Consider the following 23,340-nt stretch of genomic DNA (forward strand, 5'->3'; position numbering starts at 1 on the left):
AGCGCAAACTTCAAACGGAAGTGTAAATAGGACCGTTCCGAGTGTGTAACGATTAACGAGATATGATTAACTGATTAACGAAACATCGGGGCTACGCGAGATTATAAATTACCGATTTATGCAATCACTGGCCTCTCGTCTTTGGTATTTCCTAAGCCTAACGATAGAAATTCATTATGAAAACAAGTTGAACGTACCACGATGGGAAGAAATCGAATCCTAAACTAGTAATATTCTTGTACAAAAATTGCAATTCCTTGTTCGTAGTTCACACACGAATTTTATAAAAGTATTGTTTCACGTATTGGTTCTTGGCGTTTGTGGATGAAACATTCGAATGGGAAGGAGTAGAAAATTCAGGAAAATCTCTGTTCACGCGAACGGAGGTCCAAGAAAAATCTGTGGATGAACAGTTCGAATAGGAAGGAGTGGAAAATTCAGAAAAATCTCTGTTCACGCGAACGGAGGTCCAAGAAAGATCTATGAATGAACAGTTTGAATAGGAAGGAGTGGAAAATTCAGGAAAATCTCTGCTCGCGCGAACGGAGGTCCAAGAAAAATCTGTGGATGAAAAGTTTGAATAGGAAGGACTGGAAAATTCAGGAAAATCTCTGTTCACGCGAACGGAGGTCTAAGAAAGATCTATGAATGAACAGTTTGAATAGGAAGGAGTGGAAAATTCAGGAAAATCTCTGCTCACGCGAACGGAGGTCCAAGAAAGATCTATGAATGAACAGTTTGAATAGGAAGGAGTGGAAAATTCAGGAAAATCTCTGTTCACGCGAACGGAGGTCCAAGAAAGATCTACGAATGAACAGTTCGAATAGGAATGAGTGGAAAATTCAGAGAAATCTCTGTTCACGCAAAGGGAGGCCCGAGGACAAGTCGTCGCTGTACACGCCTCGACGGATAATATAATCGCGACGCCTGGCAGCGATTGGCGCCGCTGGCGATGCCGTTTTTCTGCCCGGCCGAGGACCGATCGCAGTCACGTTCAGCCTTGCACGCTAGACGAGTCCGCGTAAGGTCGGAAACCGGTCCGATCGGATTTTTCTTGGCCCGTAGACGAATCGGCTCTTTCACATCCGCCTCCGGAATTGCACGCGAGAGCGTGACTCTAACAATGGCACGCGAACGCCTCGGGCGCGACAGTTCTTGCTCGCTTTCTTCCGCAAAACCGTGGAACGTGTGGTAAGACTCCGAACGGGACTCGACGGGCTCCTTTTTCCTCGATTAACCCCCTGCTGCGTCGATTCAATCTTTATCTTATTATTCACGGCTTATTTATTCACGAATAACGCGTATTCGTGAATTAATAAGCGTTCAAGTTGAACAGTAGAAGACTGGATCTCTCGTTGAAGCTCTTATCTCTATATATAAAAACATCGTGAGCAAATTGGTAGTCGTAGGCGCGACATTTTCACCCCGAATTCAAATCTTCGAACTATAACATAGTACCGATCACGCGTCGTTTCCATTGTTCGTGCTTCATCAGCTCGAGCGACCGTCGACTCGAGCCGATATCAGCTTGGCGATTTTAGAATAGTCAGCAAGGGACTACTGTACCAACGCCATCGATTTTACTTTCTGGCTGTTTGGGTAGATCGTGTATTCCGATCACGAGTCCTTGCGGGATCTGAGAGGGCTCGATTGCAGTGGAATTTCGTCGTAGATGTGTTCCCCGTTCGCGTCCAAGTCGGGTTGCAGGCGAATCAGCGTCGCTGGCGGATGGTCGTAGTGGTCGTCTTGCAGAAAATCTAGAAAACGGGACGTGGAAAATGTATAGCGTTCGAAATTGGTCGGTTTCGATACTCGTTCGAAAAGGAGAATTATCATACGGGGTTACTTAACGTTTTGAACGCCACGTCTGAATTTTCCTCTAAACAACCGAACAAATTAATTCTAAAGATGAGAAATTAAAGAAAATAAATTTTCATAGTATTTGTGAATTCGACGAGGTTGCAAAAATAAATACAAGTTTAAATTCAATACAAATAAGTTTCGATCATATAGAAACGAAGTGATAGGCTCACATGTTTTACAAATATAAGTCAGCCAGTCAACGTGTTAAAAGAGCACGCCTCCCTCTTCCGCTATCGGTTCTAATTTACTTTGGTGCGAGCGTTAGTTGGCGTAGTTAAGACAAGGATGCGTTTTAATTAAGAAACTTGTACGGAGATGCACGGATAGCTTTCCAACTCTCGTTTTCCGTACCGTTAACGATAACGCGAGGATTTCGCTTACCACGCAGATTGCCGGAAATACGAAGACCGATGGTGGCAGCTCCGTTGGCGTAGTTGCACGAAGGGTCGATGCCAGCGACAGTCAGCGTCATTCCTTGCTCTGGGGACGACGTAAACAGAGGACTCACTCGAACAGGGCTTTCTGCAAGTGCAATTAAGGAAATGTAGGGCCTAACTTGACACTCTTGGAGTCTATTAACGCCGCGATTCTCTGGTTCGAGATCAACCTCGAGGATCCAAAAATAAATTATTATTTATATGCTGAAGAGGATCCGCAACATTCGAGGAGGTCAAAAGCATTCCAATGAAGGTTGTTTGGACCGTCTGATCGTAAAATATCGACACTCGACTATCAACGACACAGAACTATCGACGAGAGGAAGTTACGGCGGAGCCCGCAGAGCCCATTGAATTATGGCGTTCGACTTGGCTACCATCTAAGTTTGAGAAACACTGTCTCATAGAGCGAAACACTTCCCTCGAGGGAAAAAGGAAAACCCGTCACGGGAGAACATTCTAATCCTCTGCGACTGATCCAACACCTAGGCTGTCCGGAGGGTTCAAGATGGCCAACGTGATAGGATTACGCGAACGTAAACGAGGTCAAGGATAAAGGGATCTTCAGCAATGAACCAGAAAAGAAGATCTAACGAAAGAATCGCGTACTCACGGGGAACAGCGCTAGCGACTATCGACGAGATTCTCGCCCGTGATTCGGTTTCCTGGCTCTTCGTCTTCTCCACGTCGTAGATCGACAGCCTGGCCGTTTCGAACAGCTTCGAGCGCATATGGAGTACCATGGCGACGGCCAACGAGGTCAGGCCCAGGGACACGATCGAGGCTACCACGATTAGAGCAACGTCCAGGGGGATAGGAGTCGGCTGAACCTCGTCTGCTCGAAATAAACAGCTACGGATTAGGCTTGGGGGCAATTTTACCTTGCATCTCTTCGGTAGTTGAGACTTTCGTAGGCTGACTTTGGTCAAAATAAAAAAAAATCCTCCAGCGATACTCGGGATAAGTATCATAATCTACTCGGAAGTCAAAAGAGAATTAAATCTACACGAATGAGTTTTTAAAGGGCAACTACAGTCCGTACCGTGAATATTCGTACCATATTCGTACATTTGTCTATTAGGTAGACTGGAAAGTGATGTCGTTTCTTTTATATTAAATTCAAACACATTTCTAATAAATTTCTATTTTTAATCAATTGCGTAATCGCTCTCGTTATCAACAGCGTTTTGAGTGGACCGCGGATATTTTATTAGTGTGGAAATTTTGTAAACCAAATCGGTAAATGAACGAGCTAATGATCGTTAAACAAGTATTTAAAATTGCAAAAACGACATTACTTTCCAGTCCACCAAATAAATCAAATGATAGCTGTAATGTTTTCAAATAAATTTTTTATTGTAAGTGTATAAACGTGTAAAGTAAATTTGTGTACATATGCATAATGAAGCATTTATTTGAAAATATTAAGCCTGTCACTTAATTCAGAGTTCTTCGATAAACGTAGAGAGTAGGAATACTTATTGGACTGACTGTGTATGACTTCAGCGTTATAACATTATAGAATTATCCACCGTCTGGGGAGTTTGAGTGTCTTCGTTACCTTTGTGAACGTTCTTGGCATAATTCGTTTCGAGCGGAGGAACGACGCGCAGAGGAACGTCCTCGTCGACGTGTCTCAGGAAGGGGTTTTTCATTGGGAATTTCCCTCGTTCCTTTTCCAAGTTCCTTCTCCGTTCTGGAACGGAAACTAAAACGATCACGGGCCTGGCGGTGCTAGAGTTCCCATCTTCGCGAGCCTGTGTCCTAGTTTTCGGACGATCCGGTGTCGAAGCGGTGGTAGTTTCCGGGCTGGTTGTTTCAGAAGGATTATCCGTCGTTGATACGGTCTCGAGGCTGACTGCAATTGGAAACATTCAATTACCTATCGAAGAAATCGGACGAATAATCATTCAAAGGAGATTGGGATCTACGTTATTCGAATACCACACTATTCGAGCAATTCTCTTAGCCGAACGGAGGACATTGTGGATGTTTCATCTCAAGCACTCATGCGTAATCGACTTCGGTTAATTTTAGAGAGATATCAAACTAGATTGTATCATTCGAGCGAACCAAAAGTTCGTGGTTTTTTTACGTTGTTTCAGTTTGTGCAATTTCTTCGAGTCATTAAAATTACTTCGTATGCAAGCGTTATATATCATTTTGTAGCTTTTCGAAAGCCCTTTTATATTAAATTTTTAGCTGCATTAATTTAATTTTAATTAAACATTAGTTTAACTTTTGTTCGTTTTAATAAAATCGTGGAAAATTTTGAGATTCGAGTACTTTTACGTCGCTACTGTAAGCAAGAGTTTTCGAGCTACCGAATATAATATTTTCTTTGGTGCTTCAGTAGCTTCAAACTCTTGCTTCCAGTAGTGACGTAAAAGTACTCGACTCCTCAAATTTTCAATGAATTCAATGAAACGAGAACAAAATTTAAACGATCAATAAACTAATCTAGTTAATAATTAAATATGAAAGAGCTTTCCGAAAGCTACAAAAATGATATATAACACTTGCACATAAAGTAATTTTAACGACTGAACAAAATTACGCAAATTGAAACAACGTAAAAAAAAAACGCACGAATTTTTGGTCCACCTTAAAATTTAAGCCACTACCGTCTCGCGATCAGGACGACAACGATCGTTCCAAGATCGTTGCGTAAACGTCAGCCGCAATGGTTACAGTTTATTTAAATGCACTTCGTCGCAGCTTCCACGAATGCACTGTTTACCATCGAATTACGTATTCAGGATCGCGACTTTCGACCAACGGTTGCATCGCGCGAACAAATATTTCACTTGGAACGTTTCTTTTCGGGTTATTACCTTCCGTCGTGATTTCCGTCGTCTCTGGAATCTGCGAGGATTTTCCGCTGGCAGGGATGATCGTCTCGTTGGCCAAACATCGACCAGTCTCGTGGTCGCACTTATTTGACACTGTCTCGCAGTTGCAGCGAGTCGCGTACTCTGGGTTCTGGTGATCGTCGAGACACGACTCGTCGCACCTGGAGCAAACACTGTAATTATCCGCGAGACGAATGCTCGGGGCTCGATTATCGGAGCGCTTGTGCGTGCGATCAACAGGTTGCGCTGTGTTTAGTAAACATTACGTAATTCACGACACGCCAGATACGCGGAAATTGAGGAAAGTCGAAGGAAGAACAGAAGAGGGTTTCCACTTGTTTAGTTTAGAGATAAAGATAATCGAGATTTTGTTAAAAGAGGATTGAGATCGTTATGCCGAAGGCGGATCGCACACGGCGCAAACGAACCAGTATCAAACCACTCTGAAACTACAGTAGTAGTTGCATGCGACCGTGGATCTAGGTAAAACAAAGAGTGCAAACGGTTTGCAACGCTAATTTCAAATCGGTTGCGCCAGTGTGCGATCGGCCGAAGAGTCCATGCTCTTTCCAATGATGCAGGTTTTAGGATTCCTTTGAGCAGCGCTTCTATCGTTTCTCGAGAGAAATCTATGCGTTACAAGTCATAAACTTACGTTTGTCTAAGTAGACCTGGCGCGCTCTGGGTGCAGTCGCATTTCTCTTTGCATTGCGAGCCCCATGTGCCTGCTGGACACGCTACAAACAGAACAAGGTTCGAACAAATCTTTACTGTAGGTGTAGATCGTGGACGCGTGCTTTGACTATTTGTCAGGGAGACCAAGGGTGCCGAGAACGAAAGAATAAGTAGAAGGGTAACGTCGAGCCGCCTATTTCGGAATCGTAACGAGCGTTCGCGTGAAAATTATTCGCCCGTTTGCGATCGTAGGAAGGCCGGTCTGTTTCATCGAGCGTGAAATACATCCGCTGCGGAGTTTCGTACTTTGCACGCTTCAAGGTCCGCGAGAGGCTTCTGTTTGGACGCAGAAACGAGCCCGCTGCGTTCGCGATCGATCGCTACGACACCCTTTCGATCGGGCTCGAGATCCTAATTTATCGGATATCAAAAATCTTTTGTATCTTGCGGTTTACACGAAAATAGGACGAGTTCAACCCTTTGCACTCGAGAGGTGACTCTACCAACAATAATGTTTATTTAGGTTTCATTTCTTTGGAACTCAAAGTGTCAATAAAATGATTATCAGTGCAGTAAAATCTGAAATTAGTTTGCGATTACGAATCCGGCTACATGTTCAACCTAAGCTTAGCTTTCGAGTTACTGGTAGATACCAGAAAGAAAGGCCTCGAGTGCGAAGGGTTAAGTCACGATTTCGCTGCTTTTTAAATAGCTGACACAGTACAGACTCGCGAAGTTTTTATCTCTGCTAAACGTACAGGCATCAATTTTTGTGTTTTAATTGCGAAGGACGTGGAATGGAGGATATTCCTACTTCTCGGAAGTAGAATTCGATGAAAGAATTTTGTAGAAGGATGTGCTTACCAGCGGTGCAGTTGTCTCCTCGGTACCCAGGATTACATCGACACTCGTTCGGCGAGACGCAGACTCCTGAGAGGCAGTTTTCGCAAAACGGCACACACCTGATGCCAATCTCGTCGTCGCTGGATGAGATCATTTTGTAGCCTTCGCAGCACTCGTTCACGCTCCTAGTCTTCGTCTCGGTCTGGAAAATATGGGCCAGGATCTTCAAAAATTTAGGCTGGAGTCGCTGGGGAATTAACCCTTTGCACTCGAGGCCTTTTTTCTGGTATCTATCAGCAACTCGAGACGCTTTCTTAGCATCTTATTGTCACGAATGCTAAGCTTAGATTCACTTCGAAAATCAGATCTCTAATTTGAGATTTGAAAGTCAGGTCACCTTTGTCTCAACGACAATCATTTTATCGGCACTTCGAGTTCCAAACAAATGAAACCTGAAGAAAACTGAGAGTCACCTCTCGAGTGCAAAGGGTTACGTATGACCGTTCGTACCGCCTCTTTCGCTCTTCGAAAGGAAAACGTGCGAAATATTATTTAACGATCTGTCTTTATGCAAAGTTTCATGAAAATGGACGCGCTACGGTCGGACGAGGTTCCTCGTTAATCTAAATGGCACGGTAGGCTCGTATTCAATAAACCAACGAGCGTTCCAAGTTTCCAAACAGCAGGCCAGTTAAGGAAACGATCATGGAACAAAAAGTAGGCCGTCTAAGCCATCGAACTGGCGCGTTTTGGCACCGACTCTCGCGATACTTTGGAGAGTATCCCACTTTCCTCGCGGGGCCACACGAAACGAGACTCCGTTGGACAAAATCTAATTCGTGGTTATGATTGATGAACAATCGATGAGTTTGAATTTTCGACATTTGTCGCGAACACACACAGTCAATCCCGTAAGCATTCGTATCCTTCGTGTTCATTGAAGAAATTTGTCTAAATTAAATGACAGATGTTCGCGGGTAAATTGTTGTATATTTTTGTACGTTAGGAAAATGTTCACAAAACGTCAAACCTGTTACTTAATTTAGGCGAATTTCTTCAACAGACATACCGGGTACACTTATGAGACTGAATGTACACGAGAAACACGTGCTAAACGTACGCAAAATGAAATATTAATACGATAACCTCTATTCACGTTATTATTTCTGGTATTTTTATATACTATTTACTCGAGCTTTTTTTTTTTTTTTTTTGATTATTTGTCTTCCCTATAAATTATGGATTCGAGAGTGAATAAGAATGCATCAATCCAGATCGCGAAATAAAGAACAAGTCCATCTCGCGTTAACAGCCATTAAAATCGCCCATAAATTACCGATTAGTCCACCGGATCGTGGACGATTATCATAAAAGTAATTACAAAGTGACTGTCCGGCTCTCGATCCGCGAGATTCCGGTTTCGAACGGGAACGAGAGCGGTCGCGGCCGATGGAAACGAAAGCGAGAGGAGAGGTACGCGTAAAACGTGTAACGGTTTCGTTCGTAATCCATCGTAAGTGGATATGCGCGAGAAAACCAAAGTCCACGTCCATAAATTAGGCGTCCCGCCTTCTCTCCTTCCTGCTTGCGTTCTCCGCTCGGTTTCTGATACGTCGTTCGATGGAAACGGTCGTTTTACACGCGCATCTAAGCGTAACGATTGCACACGAGCGTGTGTGCGTGCTTTTATCATCGATCGCGTGCTCACGATTCCATGGAGAGAAGGTTCGTTATCGCGGGACTACGACGAGTTTCCGCTTGGGTCTAGTCTTAACTATCTCCAAAAAAAAAAAAAAAAAAAAGAAACTGTTGGGAGCGAGCTTGAAGAGGCTGAAGGATGCAGAGCAAAAGAAAACTGACATGGAGGATTCGTGAAAGCTTTTTAGGTGTTTCTCTCCGGTTGTGTTGATTTTTGGATATGTTTTAAAGGACCGAAAAATAAGACGTACGTATTTCTTTATATTGGCCCGTTTCCATATTTAGGGGGTGAAACGACCTCTGAAAGTTTCAGCTCCAATAGCCTGTTATTATAAGCAAATTGTTTTTTACAATATTTAGGGCCATGAAAATTTTACCTAAAATGTTTTCCTCTATCTGTGATAGTTTCGGTGATAGTCTATTGCATCTGAAACTTTACGGGGTCGTTTCACCCCCCAAAATATGGAAACAAGCTAAAATAAAGAAAATACGTATATTTTGTTTTTCGGTCCTTTAAAACATATCCGAAAATCGAAACAATCGAAGGCGGATACTTGAAAAGCTTTCCTTGTGAGTGAACGGATTAAACCAGAAGAGCTGGAAGATTGCAAACGCATTAGAAGGAAATTGAGGATTTTTGCGCGTCAAACGTCGTCCTCGTTCGTTCCTATTACGGACCTCCCGGAGAAGTTTACTCGTTCCACGACGTTATCGACGGCTTACAGATCGCCCGGGACGATAAAGTCGATTAACGCGATCCCCCCCCCGGTATGGCATAATGTTGCAATTAATATCTCCCTCTGGAGCGAAGGAGGAACTCGTTATGCAAGTAAATGGCACGCGAATTAATCGCGCCGGTTGCCATGCGACTAGACGATGAAGTACGACTGGGGGAGGCCAAGTGAGGGCGATTAGGGAGCAAAAACGAATCGTGGCTGAACTACGCTGGGAAAAATCGCGATCAACAGGCTTTGAAGAGGGGATTCGGCTTGGAGCAGGCTCCTGGCAATCTGTGCGCGTCATAGATCATTAACCCTTTGCAATCGAGAGGTGACTCTCAGTCACCATTAGGTTTCACGCAGCAAATCTGCAATACCTAATGTTTCTTTAAGCTTAATTTCTTTGGAGCTCGAAGTGTCGACAAGATGATTGTCGACGAGGTAAAGGCGACCTTATTCTCAAATCTAGATAGCTTAGAATTCATGGTAATAGAATGCTAAGAAACATCTCGAGTTGCTGAGAGATACCAGAAAAAAAGGCATCGAGTGCAAAGGGTTAAAGGCTGAATAAATATATAGTAAAAATTTGGAAGCTCTGTGTTTTTTCATTTCGCTATAAAAAATTCCGAAAAGACCTTAAAAAAAACGGCGGTCACACGGGATGACCCCCTTATTGTCCTAGGACAATGTCCTTATGGTATTTTGCAATCAAAGACCCTCCAAAAGTTCTTCCTTTGCGAACGGTACGATAACGATCCTTGTCTCCATTTCTATTCGATTATTCCCTCAAAGTTCAGCGTTCCGCGAGTGAAAACTCGAATAATCGAACGCGACGAAACGTCATTCGCGACGGCAACATGGAGTTAAGCTCGCTCTCGCTATGCCAGAAAGAAGTAAACGCCGTTGCGTGCAGGGGCGGCCCGTATTCACTCGGCTTGCGTCCGACCGGTAAATTACAGCCGATCGTTACTCAAACGAGGCAAACTACGTGGAGAAAAAGTAATCATCGACCCGGTACAACGTACGCCGTTCGAAAAGGGTGAAACGCGTTACGCCGACACGCGCACGCCGATTCCAACCTTCACGGCGATCGTTAATGTCTTCATTGGACGTTCCCGTTCCGCGGAAACGCAGAAAAATGTGTCGGCAAAAAAAAAGCAATTCCCCGTTCCAATTAATTAGGATTTCCTCCGTATAAATTGGGCCCGGAGAAACTCGAGCGCCCCGTATGGGCCTAACTAGCTTCATGAAAAGACATGAATCGCAGGAAATGTAACGAGCACGATGCCGCGGTATAAAACTTTCGAGAAATACGGAAATCGTCCGACGTGGATTACGTGCGTGGATTCTATGCATGAGGCCGCTGCCCGAATGATCTACGAGTGCGAATATTCCAGGGGACAGATTAAACCGGTACTCGATACCGTTGCGCCTGGAACGCGTAATGGAGTGTGACGAAAGTGGATCGAAATTCCCTGCTGGAATTTCGAAAATCACGCGCTTTTTCCATTCTGCTTGAAATCAAGCTACGACAGACGAGATCCATGAATTATAGTCCTTGAAGCATAAGGACGATGAGGCCTCGACACTTCACGCATTTCGAGCGTATTTATGAACGTTACAGGTTCCAGTAATTGTTTCAGCACAGTTTCGGTAACTGTGTCGTTGGAAGCGCTGATTTAGGAAGCCTCGATCAAGCCTTGGGCGTCTATAATCATCCTCTGGGAGCATTTGACGTTAAACGCACAAGGATATCAACCCTTTGCGCTCGAGGCCTTTTTTTCTGGTATCTATCAGGTTGTCCCGAAAGTTTCTTTCGCGAGTTGCACTCAATTATTTTATGTGCTCGTGTTTATATAAATAGACAATCTAATTTCATAGATATTCATGTTGTAACAGCAACGGAGCAAAATGAATCGTGCACGATTCAGTAACGTAACATAAAACATAAACTATTGTGCATGTATTACTTATTAATAAAGCGAAAGAAACTTTTGGGACAATCTAATACCAACAACTCTAGATGTTTCTTAGCATACTGTTGCCATGATTTCTGAGCCATCTAGATTTGAGAATAAGGTCACCTTTACCTCGCCGACGATCGTTTTATCGACACTTCGAGCTCCAAAGAAATTAAACTTAAAGGAACATTACGTATTGTAGATTTGCTGCGCGAACCCAGAGCTGGGCAAAACCCTAGGTTTCGAATAAATCTGAAGTTTGCCGGTGTTACACATATTTTTGCTTAAAAAAATTCAAAGTTGCAGTTAAAGTCTGAATAAATACATAGTAAACATTTGGATACTCTGTGTCTTTTCATTTCGTTATAAAAAATTCCGAATAAACCTTAAAAAAAAACGGCCGTCACACAGGATGACCCCCTTAAGAGGCGTTTAAAGACCTCTCTCCGACAATATAAACCACCGGCAGGAATAACGTATTCTCGTTCCCGTAGAATCGACACTTGGCTCCATCACGAGGAGTGATGAATTGCACCGCGCAGATAAAATAATCGATGTTTTTGCTAATGATTCCTCTCTCTTTACAGGAAAGAACGGGAAACGTTCGCGTTGAATCGCGTTGCGCAACGGTTCGGTTAGGCTCGATTCAGGCAAAGAATCAATTAAGTCAGCCCGAGATTACCGTAATTATTAACGACGACGGTGATCAGGATAATATTTATGATCCGTCCGCGAACAGAATGTGGCACAAACCGTCCGTTCACGCAACACCTGTTTCTTCGTTCGGTGTCCAATCGAATAATTGGCCTCCCTCGGCGATTATCTATGGTCTTGTAAAGTCGATTCAACGACTCGACGGTTGTCTATGATCATCGACCGGCTCGTAAATACGTAACTGCCTAAATGTTGCGCAATTCCGGTGTTTTCTATCCGTAGAAAACAACGAGCAACCTCGAGACGTCGAACGGCAACTGACCGTGTCCGATGTCCGTTATCCCGATTCCATCGATCCCCTTCCCCCGGCGAAACACCTTGTTCCTTATTTTCGCACCAGGTCGTGTCAGATTTTCTAGGGCATCCTGGTGCTTTCGAGAAATTCCAACGTTTCTTGCCGCATTTTCCCGCTACGGTCGTCCCCGTCGCTTCCAGGCAGCCGGTAGCTCCACTTCTGCGAGGCTTTCAAGGTTCTCATTGTCTCGGTTACGGTCTTGTTATAAAGCTAATTCCGTTTTTATCGCCACCCCGTGCATTCCTCGGCACCGAACACGGTTGGTCGTGGATGTGCTAATACAAGATAGAGACGAATTTATGGATCGGCCGTTTAAAGTACGAGCGCGTAATCATTTTTTAAGACAAGCGTTTAAAATGATTATCTGGGGGAGTTGTCTGGTTATATAGAATCGTGGTACGTTCGATTTTACTTGTCATCCGTTGTACGAATAAAATTATCCTTACGCGAATACGAATCGACGTGTCTGTCTGTTACTCACCGTTTCTATCGGTGTTGGTGTTTGCAAATAGCGATGATGCCACGGTGTTGTTCACCGTTGAACCTACTATCTTCCAACTAGCTGCAACTAGTTGGAATAGATAAGTACCGTATCGCCAGCAATGTTTACAAACGCCGACACGAGTAGAAACGGCGAGTAATGGACAGACACGGTAGTAGCATTCGATTGCTCGCGTACTCGATAGATCTCCAGAATCGATTTCCCGGGAAGCCCGCGCTTCGTATGAAAATATTTGTTTCGTATTGTTTATTGAATTGTATGGAAACTGCCCCACTTACACCACGAGGTCCGTCAATTATGCTTAACATGGATAGCACGTCATAACCCGATATACTTATCTTACTTATGGAGCGTTTATGCAGAAGGGTCAATCGTTATCAACAAAGTATCATTGAAATTGGCGCGTAACACTTCCCATGATTCAGTTACCGTTCCCATTAACGATGATAGAGTTTATTTTCTCTCATTCTCAATCTGTCGATCACCGAAGTTAATTATGGGATTGCGGTCGGCGCGAAAATCAGTCCACCGATTTTTATTCATTTCATACCCATCCTGATCCCGTGGATGCTTTAGAAAAAATAAAATAGCTTCTGTAAATTCAATAAATTTAATATTTTCGGGGTGATGCATTTACGTAGCCACTGTTGTTCGTTAAGAGAATGTCGACCACGTGTGGTTTACGACAGCAGTTTCTGTTGCGGTGTTTAGGCACTCCTCGACTTCCCTAGGTATCGGATAATCATCTACCTCTTCCTTCTCGCTGTCAATGCCTCGACGTTCACAATGGCAACGGCCAGGGAGATCCTCGTTCTTCGGCGCAGGTATTACGTTATCGGTCACATCCTCCTCGTGCGCAACGCGACGTCCCAGGTCGAACGCTTTCGAAGGAGTGCGTGCGAGTCATCGATCCGATGGCGAAATCCACGCCAACGTTAGCGGAACCGACAGACTACCCGTCGGAAATTCCAAAACGCCACGGTACTAATTTCGCTAGCGTAAATTCGCGACTCGCGTCGTTAACGCTAAAACTGCTCGATTAGTTCGTTTCAAACTACTCGCGAAAGTCTTGAATCTAATCGATATAAAAGGCTTGGTCCTCCTCCATCTAGCAACAAAATTTCCAAAGGACTCTACGTTCATTAAAATGTCACCGATGCTCCACATCGAACGATTCGCAGCTGATAATTTTATTCTGTTTCCGTCGAAACATCGAACATTGTTAGTCGGTTAATTTCAGTGTGGGTGTTTGTAGCCGATGAATTCACGTGGATCAGCGTTCGAAAGTCGATTTTACGCATTACGCTCGCGTTATGCAACGCTCAGGCGTAATACGGAGCGAAATACGCCGCGATGTTCCTACGCAATAAATATTAAGCCCGCTCCAGCCGTGAGAGACTTGGGCAACGCGCGATATATGGCGCCGGTTAGATGCTACCGCTGCTACCACGATCGTTTCTCACAGGAATATGGTCTCATTGTCAGCGCAACGCCTGGCTGGGTGTTCCGTGTACACGCCTGTGCACTTGCGGGATACCTAAAAAAAAATCTGACAAGGGATATCCACAGATATGGATTATGACAGCGGTATCTCTCTACTTTTGCGAGGTTTCGCAGGCTCGATGGAAAGAATACTTTTTGCAGCTGTTGCGAGCCGAATTCGAGGGGTGAAAATCTCTAATTCACCATTGGATACATAAAGATTTTTTTACAAAAATTTTAGCGATTGTCACGTAGTTGCGCTATTCATATACAAACATTTCATTTTTGTTATCTGGTCAACATGGATTTTGACAGTAGTAACTCTCTACTTTTGCAAAGTTCCGCGGGCTCGCTGGAAAAAGTACTTTTTGCAGCTGTTGCAAGTCGAATTGAAAGGATGAAAATACTCCGAAAATGAATTCTCTAATTTACCATTGCGTACATAAGGATTTAAAAAAAAAAATTCGTGCAACGTCAGTCACTGTCGCTGTAGCGTTACTCATATACAAACACCACGTTTTTGTTATCCAGTGAAAGAAAATGGACGTGTGCTCGTTTTCACCGCGTGCTCTTAGCAAAGAGATGTTATCACCTCGCGCGATTATGTATTCAATCGCATTACCATCCGTGAAATCACTTAGGTTTGAAATGCCGCACGGTGTCCCGCGTCTAAGCGGTGAAACTGCTTTTACTGCTTTTACTGTTTAGATACGGGAACCGCCACGTTTGCTCCAGTTCGAGCGCATTTGCATCGAACACCGTGCTCGCTTTCTTCCGGTGGTAATAGCTTACGCCACGTGTCGATGCAGATCATGCGAATTGCGTAAGCGCGATCCTAGCCATTGACTACCGAAATCGGGATCTCGATCGATCCGGGAGATAAATGAACGACGAAGGAATCTTGTGCCTTAATTGATTTATCTGTTCTGCACGGTAATTAATCGGGCCGTGTTCGCGCGTATCGCATAATTTAATCACCGTCCCAAGGAATCTCACGGACAATTGCTCGTTTTACCTTTGTTTTTGTTCCGTGCCTCGCGAAACGAGCATTACCGGTTACAAAATGTATCGAATCGTTCCGCTTGGCGCGCGCTTAACTTTCTTAATTGTGTCGGGCTGCTCCACCTAATTATTCCAACGGTGGCCAGCTTTCCGCGACGAAGAAGGGAAAATTATATCATTTACGCGGCTCGTTAATGGCCGATGTTTTTCCGGGACTTTCTTCTAATCATTATTCACCCGTTGCGTAATCGAGAGTGGCCGGTGTTCGGTCTGTTTTGTTCTCGGGATTCGTATTGTTCGAACTTGTGGTAAAAATGAAGTTTGACTTTAATGAAATCGTTTTTGCAGTCTAAAATTATGTTCCGATTCTGTCTGTGATTCGAAGATGTTTTCAGAACTCATACCTAACTAAATTATCCACTCATTTCGGATGACTAAAAAAGCCAAGTGAACCCCACCGTTCGAATCTCCAGTAGTATTACGTGAAACAGTATGAAAAACTGAAAAGGCTGCACGAATGGCGGAAGCCTCGATATCTCGATAAGTTAGCTGGCGTATCGTTTCGACAGCCGACCAGGAACCGAGTAATTAAATAAATCTCTTAGGTCAACGTCGACATGAAAATTAACACCGTCCCACGTAACGAGATCGAAAAAGATACTTTATCGCGGTCGGGTGAAATAAATCTCGCGCAATGTTTTCTACAGAGCCGCGCGAAAAACTTGCGGGGAAAAGTTCCACGAAGGGAGCTCCTTCCGGTCGTCTGTCACTCTGCCAATTGTCAGATTCCTACAACGGGAATTGAAATACCGACAGTAGGAATTCGGTGTCCTAGAATTTTCCCGGAGGGCTCGTGGATTCCGAGTTCCGCGTTAAACGAGTCACGTGCGTTTTTCAGACGGATCACGTGGACCAGGAAGACTTTGACTCTCCTGTAATTAGCCTCAACTGTCACATAACGAACTGAGTAGTCTTGAATTTGTCCTCTGTACCACGGGCGGTTTTGAATTCTACGATATAATAATTTCGACTTGTTTTCCATGTGGTGCTCTTAACACGTTGACCGTCGCGTAATATACAGTCAGTCTCACAAGTAGACTGCGGATTTTTATGCATTTATAGGAAATTTGTAGTGTGTTGAGTAAAATAAATTTCTATTTAGGTTCAATTTTTGTAGGTACGTTTGCTAAGATCTTATTCTGTATAAAGATCCGCAGACTACTCATAAGTAATCGTACCCCCCCCCCCTGTGTCCATCGAAGAAATTGGTCTGAATTAAATGACAGGTTTGATGTTTCCAAATAAATGATTCATTACAAATATGTACATAGATTTCTAGATAGGTAGGTAGACGTCTAGATAAATAGACTACTAGAGAATGTATGTATATATTTATAATAAAAAATTTATTTAGAAACATCAAACCTACAAATTAATTTAGGCAAATGTCTTCAATAAACATAAAAGGTACGATTACTTATGGGATTGGCTGTATATGTGACAAGGATTTTTACGAAGGAATTAAACACATTAATTTTAAGGTGAGGTGTTAAAGAAAGTAAATCTAGGTAGGATCGATGAATTTTAAAGGAATTGCAAAAATGAGTTTGATCGCAGATATTAGATAGTACCATTTTTAATTGTACAGAAAGAAAATTTTACCCTCGTAGAAATTTTGACGATCAACAGTTTGACAGCCAACGTGTTAAAGAAGAGGCGAGCAACGTTTGTTTCAAGATAAAAGCGTCGAATAGTATTCCCCGCGGTCGTGAAGCATGGGTATTATTCGCGTTTGTCGTCCACAACGGGACGAAGAAGTGCCATAACCGGAAGACCCGACGTTTTATTGCCGCGTGTACCGTGGATCGTTACACAGCCACCTGGGGATTTATTGCGAGCCCCTCGGTCCATTCCAACTTCCCTTTCGTTCTGCGCGACAGGAAAGGCTCCTCCGACGCGACGAGATGAGAAATTGCGAAACCCGTGGCCGGCTCTGTCGACTTTTTGCGTTTCACTTTTCTCCACCCGAAATAATATCCTTCTTTTCATACTCGGGAGCCTCGAGTGGACGACGAGTCGAATCGAAAGAGTTTTCGGACGTTCCGAGCATTAAGAAACGACACGTTCCGGTTGATACGGCTTCGTTGTTTTACTATATCGCTCACCTTTACTCGATAGCGTTTCTTCGTCTCGGTCCACGTCTTCAGGCACCTGGGCGGGAGTTGGAGGCACCAGGTGAACGTATTGACGGTAACCGGCTCGGTGTACGTTTCCATCGAGGTGACCGTGTAACTGCAAACGTTCGATCAATTAACTTATCCGTTTCTCGCGGGCCGATATCCTTATCGGGACGGCGTTGGTATGCCGTAGGACCGGGTGACCGCGTAATAAACAGTCTGGGTTATTGCCAAGGCTCGTCCATGGCTCCGTTCAATGTTGGTACGGCAGAAAACGTTCCCACGATTCCATAATCTTTTCGCAATTTCGATCCATCGATCATAGACTCGAAATACTACTCACCTCTCTATTCGCGGGCAGACGTTGCTGGCTGAAAATACCCTCGAAGAAGATATGATCAGCAACGGGATCAGCTGCCAGATTCTCGCGACGCTCATTTCAACTCCGGAATCTCGATCAACTGGAAACCGGGACAATTGGGTTCCTGCGAATCTCGTTCATAAATCTAGATGAACTTTCAGTTCTGGTACTCACAAACGCGAAGCTTGAGGATTCAGTCGTCGTCTTCAGAGCGGGCTGCCTCCGAACAACCTGGATGGACGTCGCCGTCGACCGAATAAACGTGGCTCCGGCATCGTCTCGTGTGTCATATTGCCGGAAGCAAACGGTAATCCGGACTGCGAGCGATTCTAAACGCAAAGTGTCTAGTTACTATCGGTAATAAGAGCCGCGAAACGACCCCGTGCCGCTCCATATCTAGCTCATATCTAGCAAGAGGGAGAGAAACGTGAATTTTACAGAGAAAGTATTGTAGTTCGATGTGCGATGGCCGTTGATCGGTTTCATCCATTTGTGGTCATCCGGGGGCTCAACGGGACTCGCTCTGAGACCACGTGTGAAAGCGGAGTTTATAATATTTCCTTGTTATATTGGGTGTCGTGTTTGACAAGCCGATGCAGAACGTAAACATAAGTTAACGATTTATCTTTGCTAAACTCGGAACGTCGTAGTGTAGCACCTCTTTGAATTTGTCTCATTGTCTGCTATTATTTCTTGGAGGAGAAAATATAGTATTCCGGTAAACAAAATTAGATTTACCTCCAGATTTTCTCTATTACTTCACCCACACGAAGAAAATTATTATTATATGACAATTTTTGTAGAAACAGGTTCTTAACCCTTTGCACTCGAGGCCTTTCGAGATTTCTCTTAGCATTCTATTGTCACGAATTCTAATCTATTTAGACTTGAGAATAAGGTCACCTTTACCTCACCGACAATCATTTTATTGACACTTCGAGCTCCAAAGAAATTAAACTTAAAGAAACATTAGGTATTGTAGATTTGCTGCGTGAAACCTAATGGTGACTGAGAGTCACCTCTCGAGTGCAAAGGGTTAATAACTGTAACATCTTCCGAGATATCCTGCTGTACCCACTTAAACAAGACAAAGCACAAAGCACAGAGCAACTTTGGAGCGAATCGGGTTTCGACGGTGACCGAATTGTTTTTTATTTACAATCAAGATGACGAATGGTAAGGATGTAGAGAACGGTTGAAAGGAGTCGTTTCGCAAAAATTTCCGCTCAGTGTGTTCCACGCTCTCTGGAAGCGTAGCAGTTGTAAGCAGATTTATCTCGGAAGCTGCGTCGTCGATGCTCGACGTAAGAGGGACAAACGATCCATTTCAAAGGACGTCCTTCGCGACAGGAAGCATTAAGTTGCTCCAATTGGCTGATTTACTGTGCGATACGAGTGACGCATCTAATAAACATACGACTGGTTGTAAATAACGCGTCGCCAAACAGATTCTCTCCACCGGAACGTCGACGAAAATTCGAGAGCCGGTGCGTTTTCGAACGTCCATTTAGAAGGAACCAGAGGGAAAATGAAGGAAAATCGAAACTAATTTAATCCCTGGAATTAATGGAAATCAGTCGCACAGAGAAATCTGTCAGATTCGGTTACTCGAGTTTTTTGTCTCCAAGGCAAAATACGGTCGGTCCTTTCACGCAAAATACGGTGCGGCGATAAATCGTGTATTTGGAATCCGAGCGTACCGTGAAATCGATAACAGCACCGATACCTCGCGAGCTTTCATCTATCTCTAATGTCACCAACTGTTCTGGGTCGAGTATCATCGACCGCATGTGGTTTACAGTTCAATTTCCCTCGATTTCTTTTTTTTCCACGTTCTCAGGAAATACTTTCCACGGGACGCAGCTGTTTTTGCTGTGAGAAATTTCTTTCATCCCTCGCGCAACTCCGGCGTTACATTATGAATGAAACAAGCTACCAGGAATGTTCGTTACATATTCGAGACGAGATAGCCATCTGGGATTCCTCTTATGTAAAGACACCAGGTCTGAAGCTAGATCTCGGCGTAGATCTACGCGATAGGATTTCGACTAACCGATCGGCTCGATTGTGTCAAACTTGGCAATGGAGAGACATTCGCACGGCTCAATTAACTTGGTTGTTTTCATGTAAACAGCGTAGATCTGAAAGATGAATTTCCTAGAGAGATTAATCTCTGCTATACCGTGTTGCCAATTAAAAGTTATTATCGCTATTAATATTAAACTTTGGTGATCGATTTCGTCGAGAACGAAGACTGTTTAGGGGGGGAAATAGATTTAGGACTACGTATTTTTAACGATTTGCATGAATTTTTTAGCAAAAAGGGAATGTATATAACTTAATGAAAATTTCAGAACATTTTATACACGTATTCAAGTAAATATTGTAATTTTTTCGAAGTGTTTCCTCGGAAAATATTGAAAATATCAGCTTCCTTTTGCGTACATTCAGGAGGTAACAGTTTTCATCTGAAATCAATAGAGATTTAAATTTACTTTAAAGACATGTCTCTCTTCTATATGGATCTAAATTCTCCCCTGAGAAATTCAATATTGCATTTCTGGAGGTGTTTAAACGAAAGAGCACAATTTCTTGTCATTTTTTTTGTATAACGTTTTTCGCAATAAAAAGATACCTTAAACAATAATTTTATTCCGAATATAGGTTCTTATAGAAGAAAGATACGTCTTTGAAGTAAATTTAAATCCCTATTGATTTCAAATGAAAACTGTGAGAATGTACACAAAACAGCTACTTTATTATCTGCCAGCTGATATCTTTCATATTCTCCGCGGAAATACTTCCAAAAAATTGCACTATTTACTTGAATGTATACTTATGTCCTTAAATCTATCGGGTTGTCCGGAAAGTCCACGTCGATTTTTGGTAGATGGTGCAGGTTTGAATATATTGGATTGGTTGAAAACAAATAACATATATCCATTCCTTGAAAGGTGGAAATGCTGTGGAACAAAATTGTACCTATGTAATTCAATAAATATATATCAAAATTTAATCGTGCCTTTGAATTTTTCTTAAAAATTGCCACGAACTTTCTGGACAACCTAATATTTCCCTCCTTGACGAACATTTTGACCATAAATTCTCCACGAGTCCCTCCACCGTGAAAGTTGATGCCCGTTGCAACGGAAACAGGTGACGTCCTCAACGACCACTCGTTACCCGTAGAATGCAAAACCCATGTGCAATTACTTTCGTCCTGTTGTAAACCAGTTACGACGCGGTATGACTTTATTTCGCTATTTTTCCGAGACGTCGGAGGCGAAAAGTCCGACCGTTACGTGAACGACGCTGGCGAAATGTATCGAACGCGTGGCGAATCACTCTCGCTCACGCAAACACCACGTGCGTCGCCGTGCTCTTTTTTTCCTACGTGACGTGTAATTTTCTGTTATTATCACGTCAATTCGTCGTACGACAAGCGATGGACATTTCGGAGTAACGAATGATTAAAGGGCTCGTCAAAATCTTTGTTATGTCTTATTTATTAGATTGTCCAGAAAGTTCGTGGCAATTTTTAAGAAAAATTCAAAGGCACAATTAAATTTTGATATATATTTATTGAATTACATAGGTACAATTTTGTTTCACAGCACTTCTACCTTTCAAGGGATGGATATATGTTATTTGTTATTTCAACTAATCCAATATATTCAGACCTGTACCATCTACCGAAAATCGACGTGACTTTCCGGACAACCCAGTAATTAAATCTCAGTGAAAGAGAAATGTTGCCCTCTATCGCGTGAATTTTATTATATTTTTCCAAGAGTTATTAGATATCTTCAACGAGGAAATACTTGGTAAAAATGCTTTCAATCGCTTTGGCATATCGCTATACGCATGGTTCGATAGACGGTTAGATTTCAGATTGCGTATCTTAAATCACAAGAAAATGCACGACAGGATCAATTGTTCCTCGACGTTAAGCTAGAATATTCGCTTAAACGAAAATAGTTTCTCACGGTTACCTATGCACGTTCGATGGGAAAATAATAATTATTACGGTCGACGCGGGTCGGTTAATTTTCGCTCAGGAATCCGTAATTATGGCACCTGGCGAACAGTCCGCTGACCGTTGACTCACTTTCATACGTGATTTCGAACGAGCCTCGGAGAATTCCAAGTAATCTTGCATAATTAGCTTTGGTCGATGGAATGGTAATTTACGAGTTTCCTTCGCGCCCGTATGCGTGACAATTTTGACAGAGGTGTGAATTTCAAAACCAGTAATTCGAGCGCACGGAAACCGCTATCTAAGTCAAACAGTTGATAATAAACGCGTTTAATCGTACGTTATTTCACTGAAACCTCACGATGAGTGTCAGCACGTAGCCAGAGCGAGTTAACGAACACGTTTCGTGAAACGGGAGACTCGTGACACCAATAAAACTCACACCTATATCAAAATTGTTCCCGAACGCCAGCAGCGTCGCACGGTCCAGTACGTGCGTTGATTAAAATCCCAAGAGCGAACGAAACGGATGACAGGCGAGCGTAATAACCGGGGAAGCCCTCGCTTTGGAAACGGTGAACTCTTCTTGTCGCTCGATAACGCGAGTTCCGCTTCGCTAGGACCCCTTTATCCCGTCAACGAACCTGTCTTCGTAGACGGAGCTTCTGCAATTAACTCGATCTGTCCCGGAGACGTGCACAAAGGATCCCTCGACGATCCCAACCGGCGACAGTCTGTTATGGCATATCGCGTCTCCGTTGTTCGAACGACGTACAATGAACGCGTCCAGCTTCGGCAATTGTTTCGCCGTTGGCCACACCGAAACCGCAACCTTCGGAAAGTCCAGCGACACTTTCCCTTTCACCGCGACACCGAGGTCCCCGAATCGGTTGCGCAAGGAACCGCGCAGGACGAACGAGGATTCTCCCGGACCCTCGCCGGACGGAAAAGAGTTTCAGGAGGAGCCCGAAAGACGAAGGGCGAACGTCACCGTCGCTTTCACGAACCGACACGCAACTGGCCTCACGTTCGTAACGAGCAATTGGCGTCGCCGGCACTCGGAATGCACTTGTGGCACAATGAACTCCGACCTCAGCCGACAACGACAACTACAACGGGAAGAAGGTGGGGCCAGGAGATCCCAGAGGGGGCGGTGTGCGTCGCTCTGGGTCCTCGTTCCTCGAGCAAGACAGAGAACGGATCGGCTGGTGCTTCTGACCCACCGAGGATATCCTGAAGAGACATTGACATTGCCCGCTTGGAAACCGTCGTCCGAGCGTAACGAAGTTCGCGACCTACGTCCACTGCGGCTGCTTTCGGCGGTTCCTCGAGAGGCCGGGAGAACCGCGGTCTGATTGGACGATTTCATTTGCACGGAAAGGGTCAAACGCGATTCGTAATTCGTGGCAATTAGCGTAATTACAGGGAAAGTGGTTTACTTCTTGCTGTTTGGCTGTGTGTAGTTCTCGGAGAAGACATTGTGGGTTCAATTTTCAGAAAAATTTGTTCTCGATCTAGCCACTAGGCTCGTGCAGTAGCCACGTGTGTCTTATGAACGTCTTCCTAATGGTGTATTTTTTATTGTATTTGCATATTTGTATTTATGACAGACACTGTGATTTCGAATATATATTATACATATATATTATACACATATATTACATATGTATCATACATATGTATTCTAAACTAAACTAAACAATAATCTTGGATCTGTTATTTTTATGAAAAGATTATTATCAGGATCACCAGCATATCGTCCAATGTATCGCACTATTCAGAC

The 23,340-nt window shown here is 43.6% G+C and overlaps 1 protein-coding gene across 3 annotated transcripts; it reads right to left on the reverse strand.

Moving 5' to 3' along the window:
* Nucleotides 1-606: 606 nt before the first annotated feature.
* Nucleotides 607-22,598, reverse strand: LOC128891200 (uncharacterized). Of its 3 annotated transcripts, none has more exons than XM_054150523.1 (10): nt 22,202-22,598; nt 17,564-17,910; nt 17,209-17,335; nt 6,692-6,872; nt 5,808-5,889; nt 5,135-5,313; nt 3,862-4,158; nt 2,914-3,135; nt 2,245-2,385; nt 607-1,757 (listed from the first exon to the last, which is right to left on the reverse strand). In XM_054150523.1, exons 2-10 carry the CDS (start codon nt 17,656-17,658, stop codon nt 1,618-1,620), a joined length of 1,464 nt encoding a protein of 487 aa, XP_054006498.1. In that variant the 5' UTR covers nt 17,659-17,910; nt 22,202-22,598; the 3' UTR covers nt 607-1,617. The 3 variants fall into 3 exon arrangements, with proteins under 3 accessions (XP_054006498.1, XP_054006506.1, XP_054006515.1); XM_054150531.1 differs by lacking the exon at nt 22,202-22,598 and adding an exon at nt 22,000-22,134; XM_054150540.1 differs by lacking the exons at nt 17,209-17,335; nt 17,564-17,910 and having other exon boundaries at nt 613-1,757.
* Between the last annotated feature and the right edge of the window lie 742 nt (nt 22,599-23,340).

This window comes from Hylaeus anthracinus, unplaced genomic scaffold, assembly GCF_026225885.1.
Source record: "Hylaeus anthracinus isolate JK02 unplaced genomic scaffold, UHH_iyHylAnth1.0_haploid 0, whole genome shotgun sequence".
Classification (NCBI taxonomy): domain Eukaryota; kingdom Metazoa; phylum Arthropoda; class Insecta; order Hymenoptera; family Colletidae; genus Hylaeus; species Hylaeus anthracinus.

What these genes read in the sequence shown, in the direction of transcription:
- LOC128891200 (XM_054150523.1), bottom strand. Translation starts at nt 17,658, where the DNA reads ATGAGCGTCGCGAGAATCTGGCAGCTGATCCCGTTGCTGATCATATCT. An exon ending in CCAGGTCTACTTAGACAAAC is followed by an intron (nt 5,314 to 5,807) that starts GTAAGTTTATGA and finishes TGTTTGCTCCAG; the next exon opens with GTGCGACGAGTCGTGTCTCG. An exon ending in TGCCAAGAACGTTCACAAAG is followed by an intron (nt 3,136 to 3,861) that starts GTAACGAAGACA and finishes TATTTCGAGCAG; the next exon opens with ACGAGGTTCAGCCGACTCCT.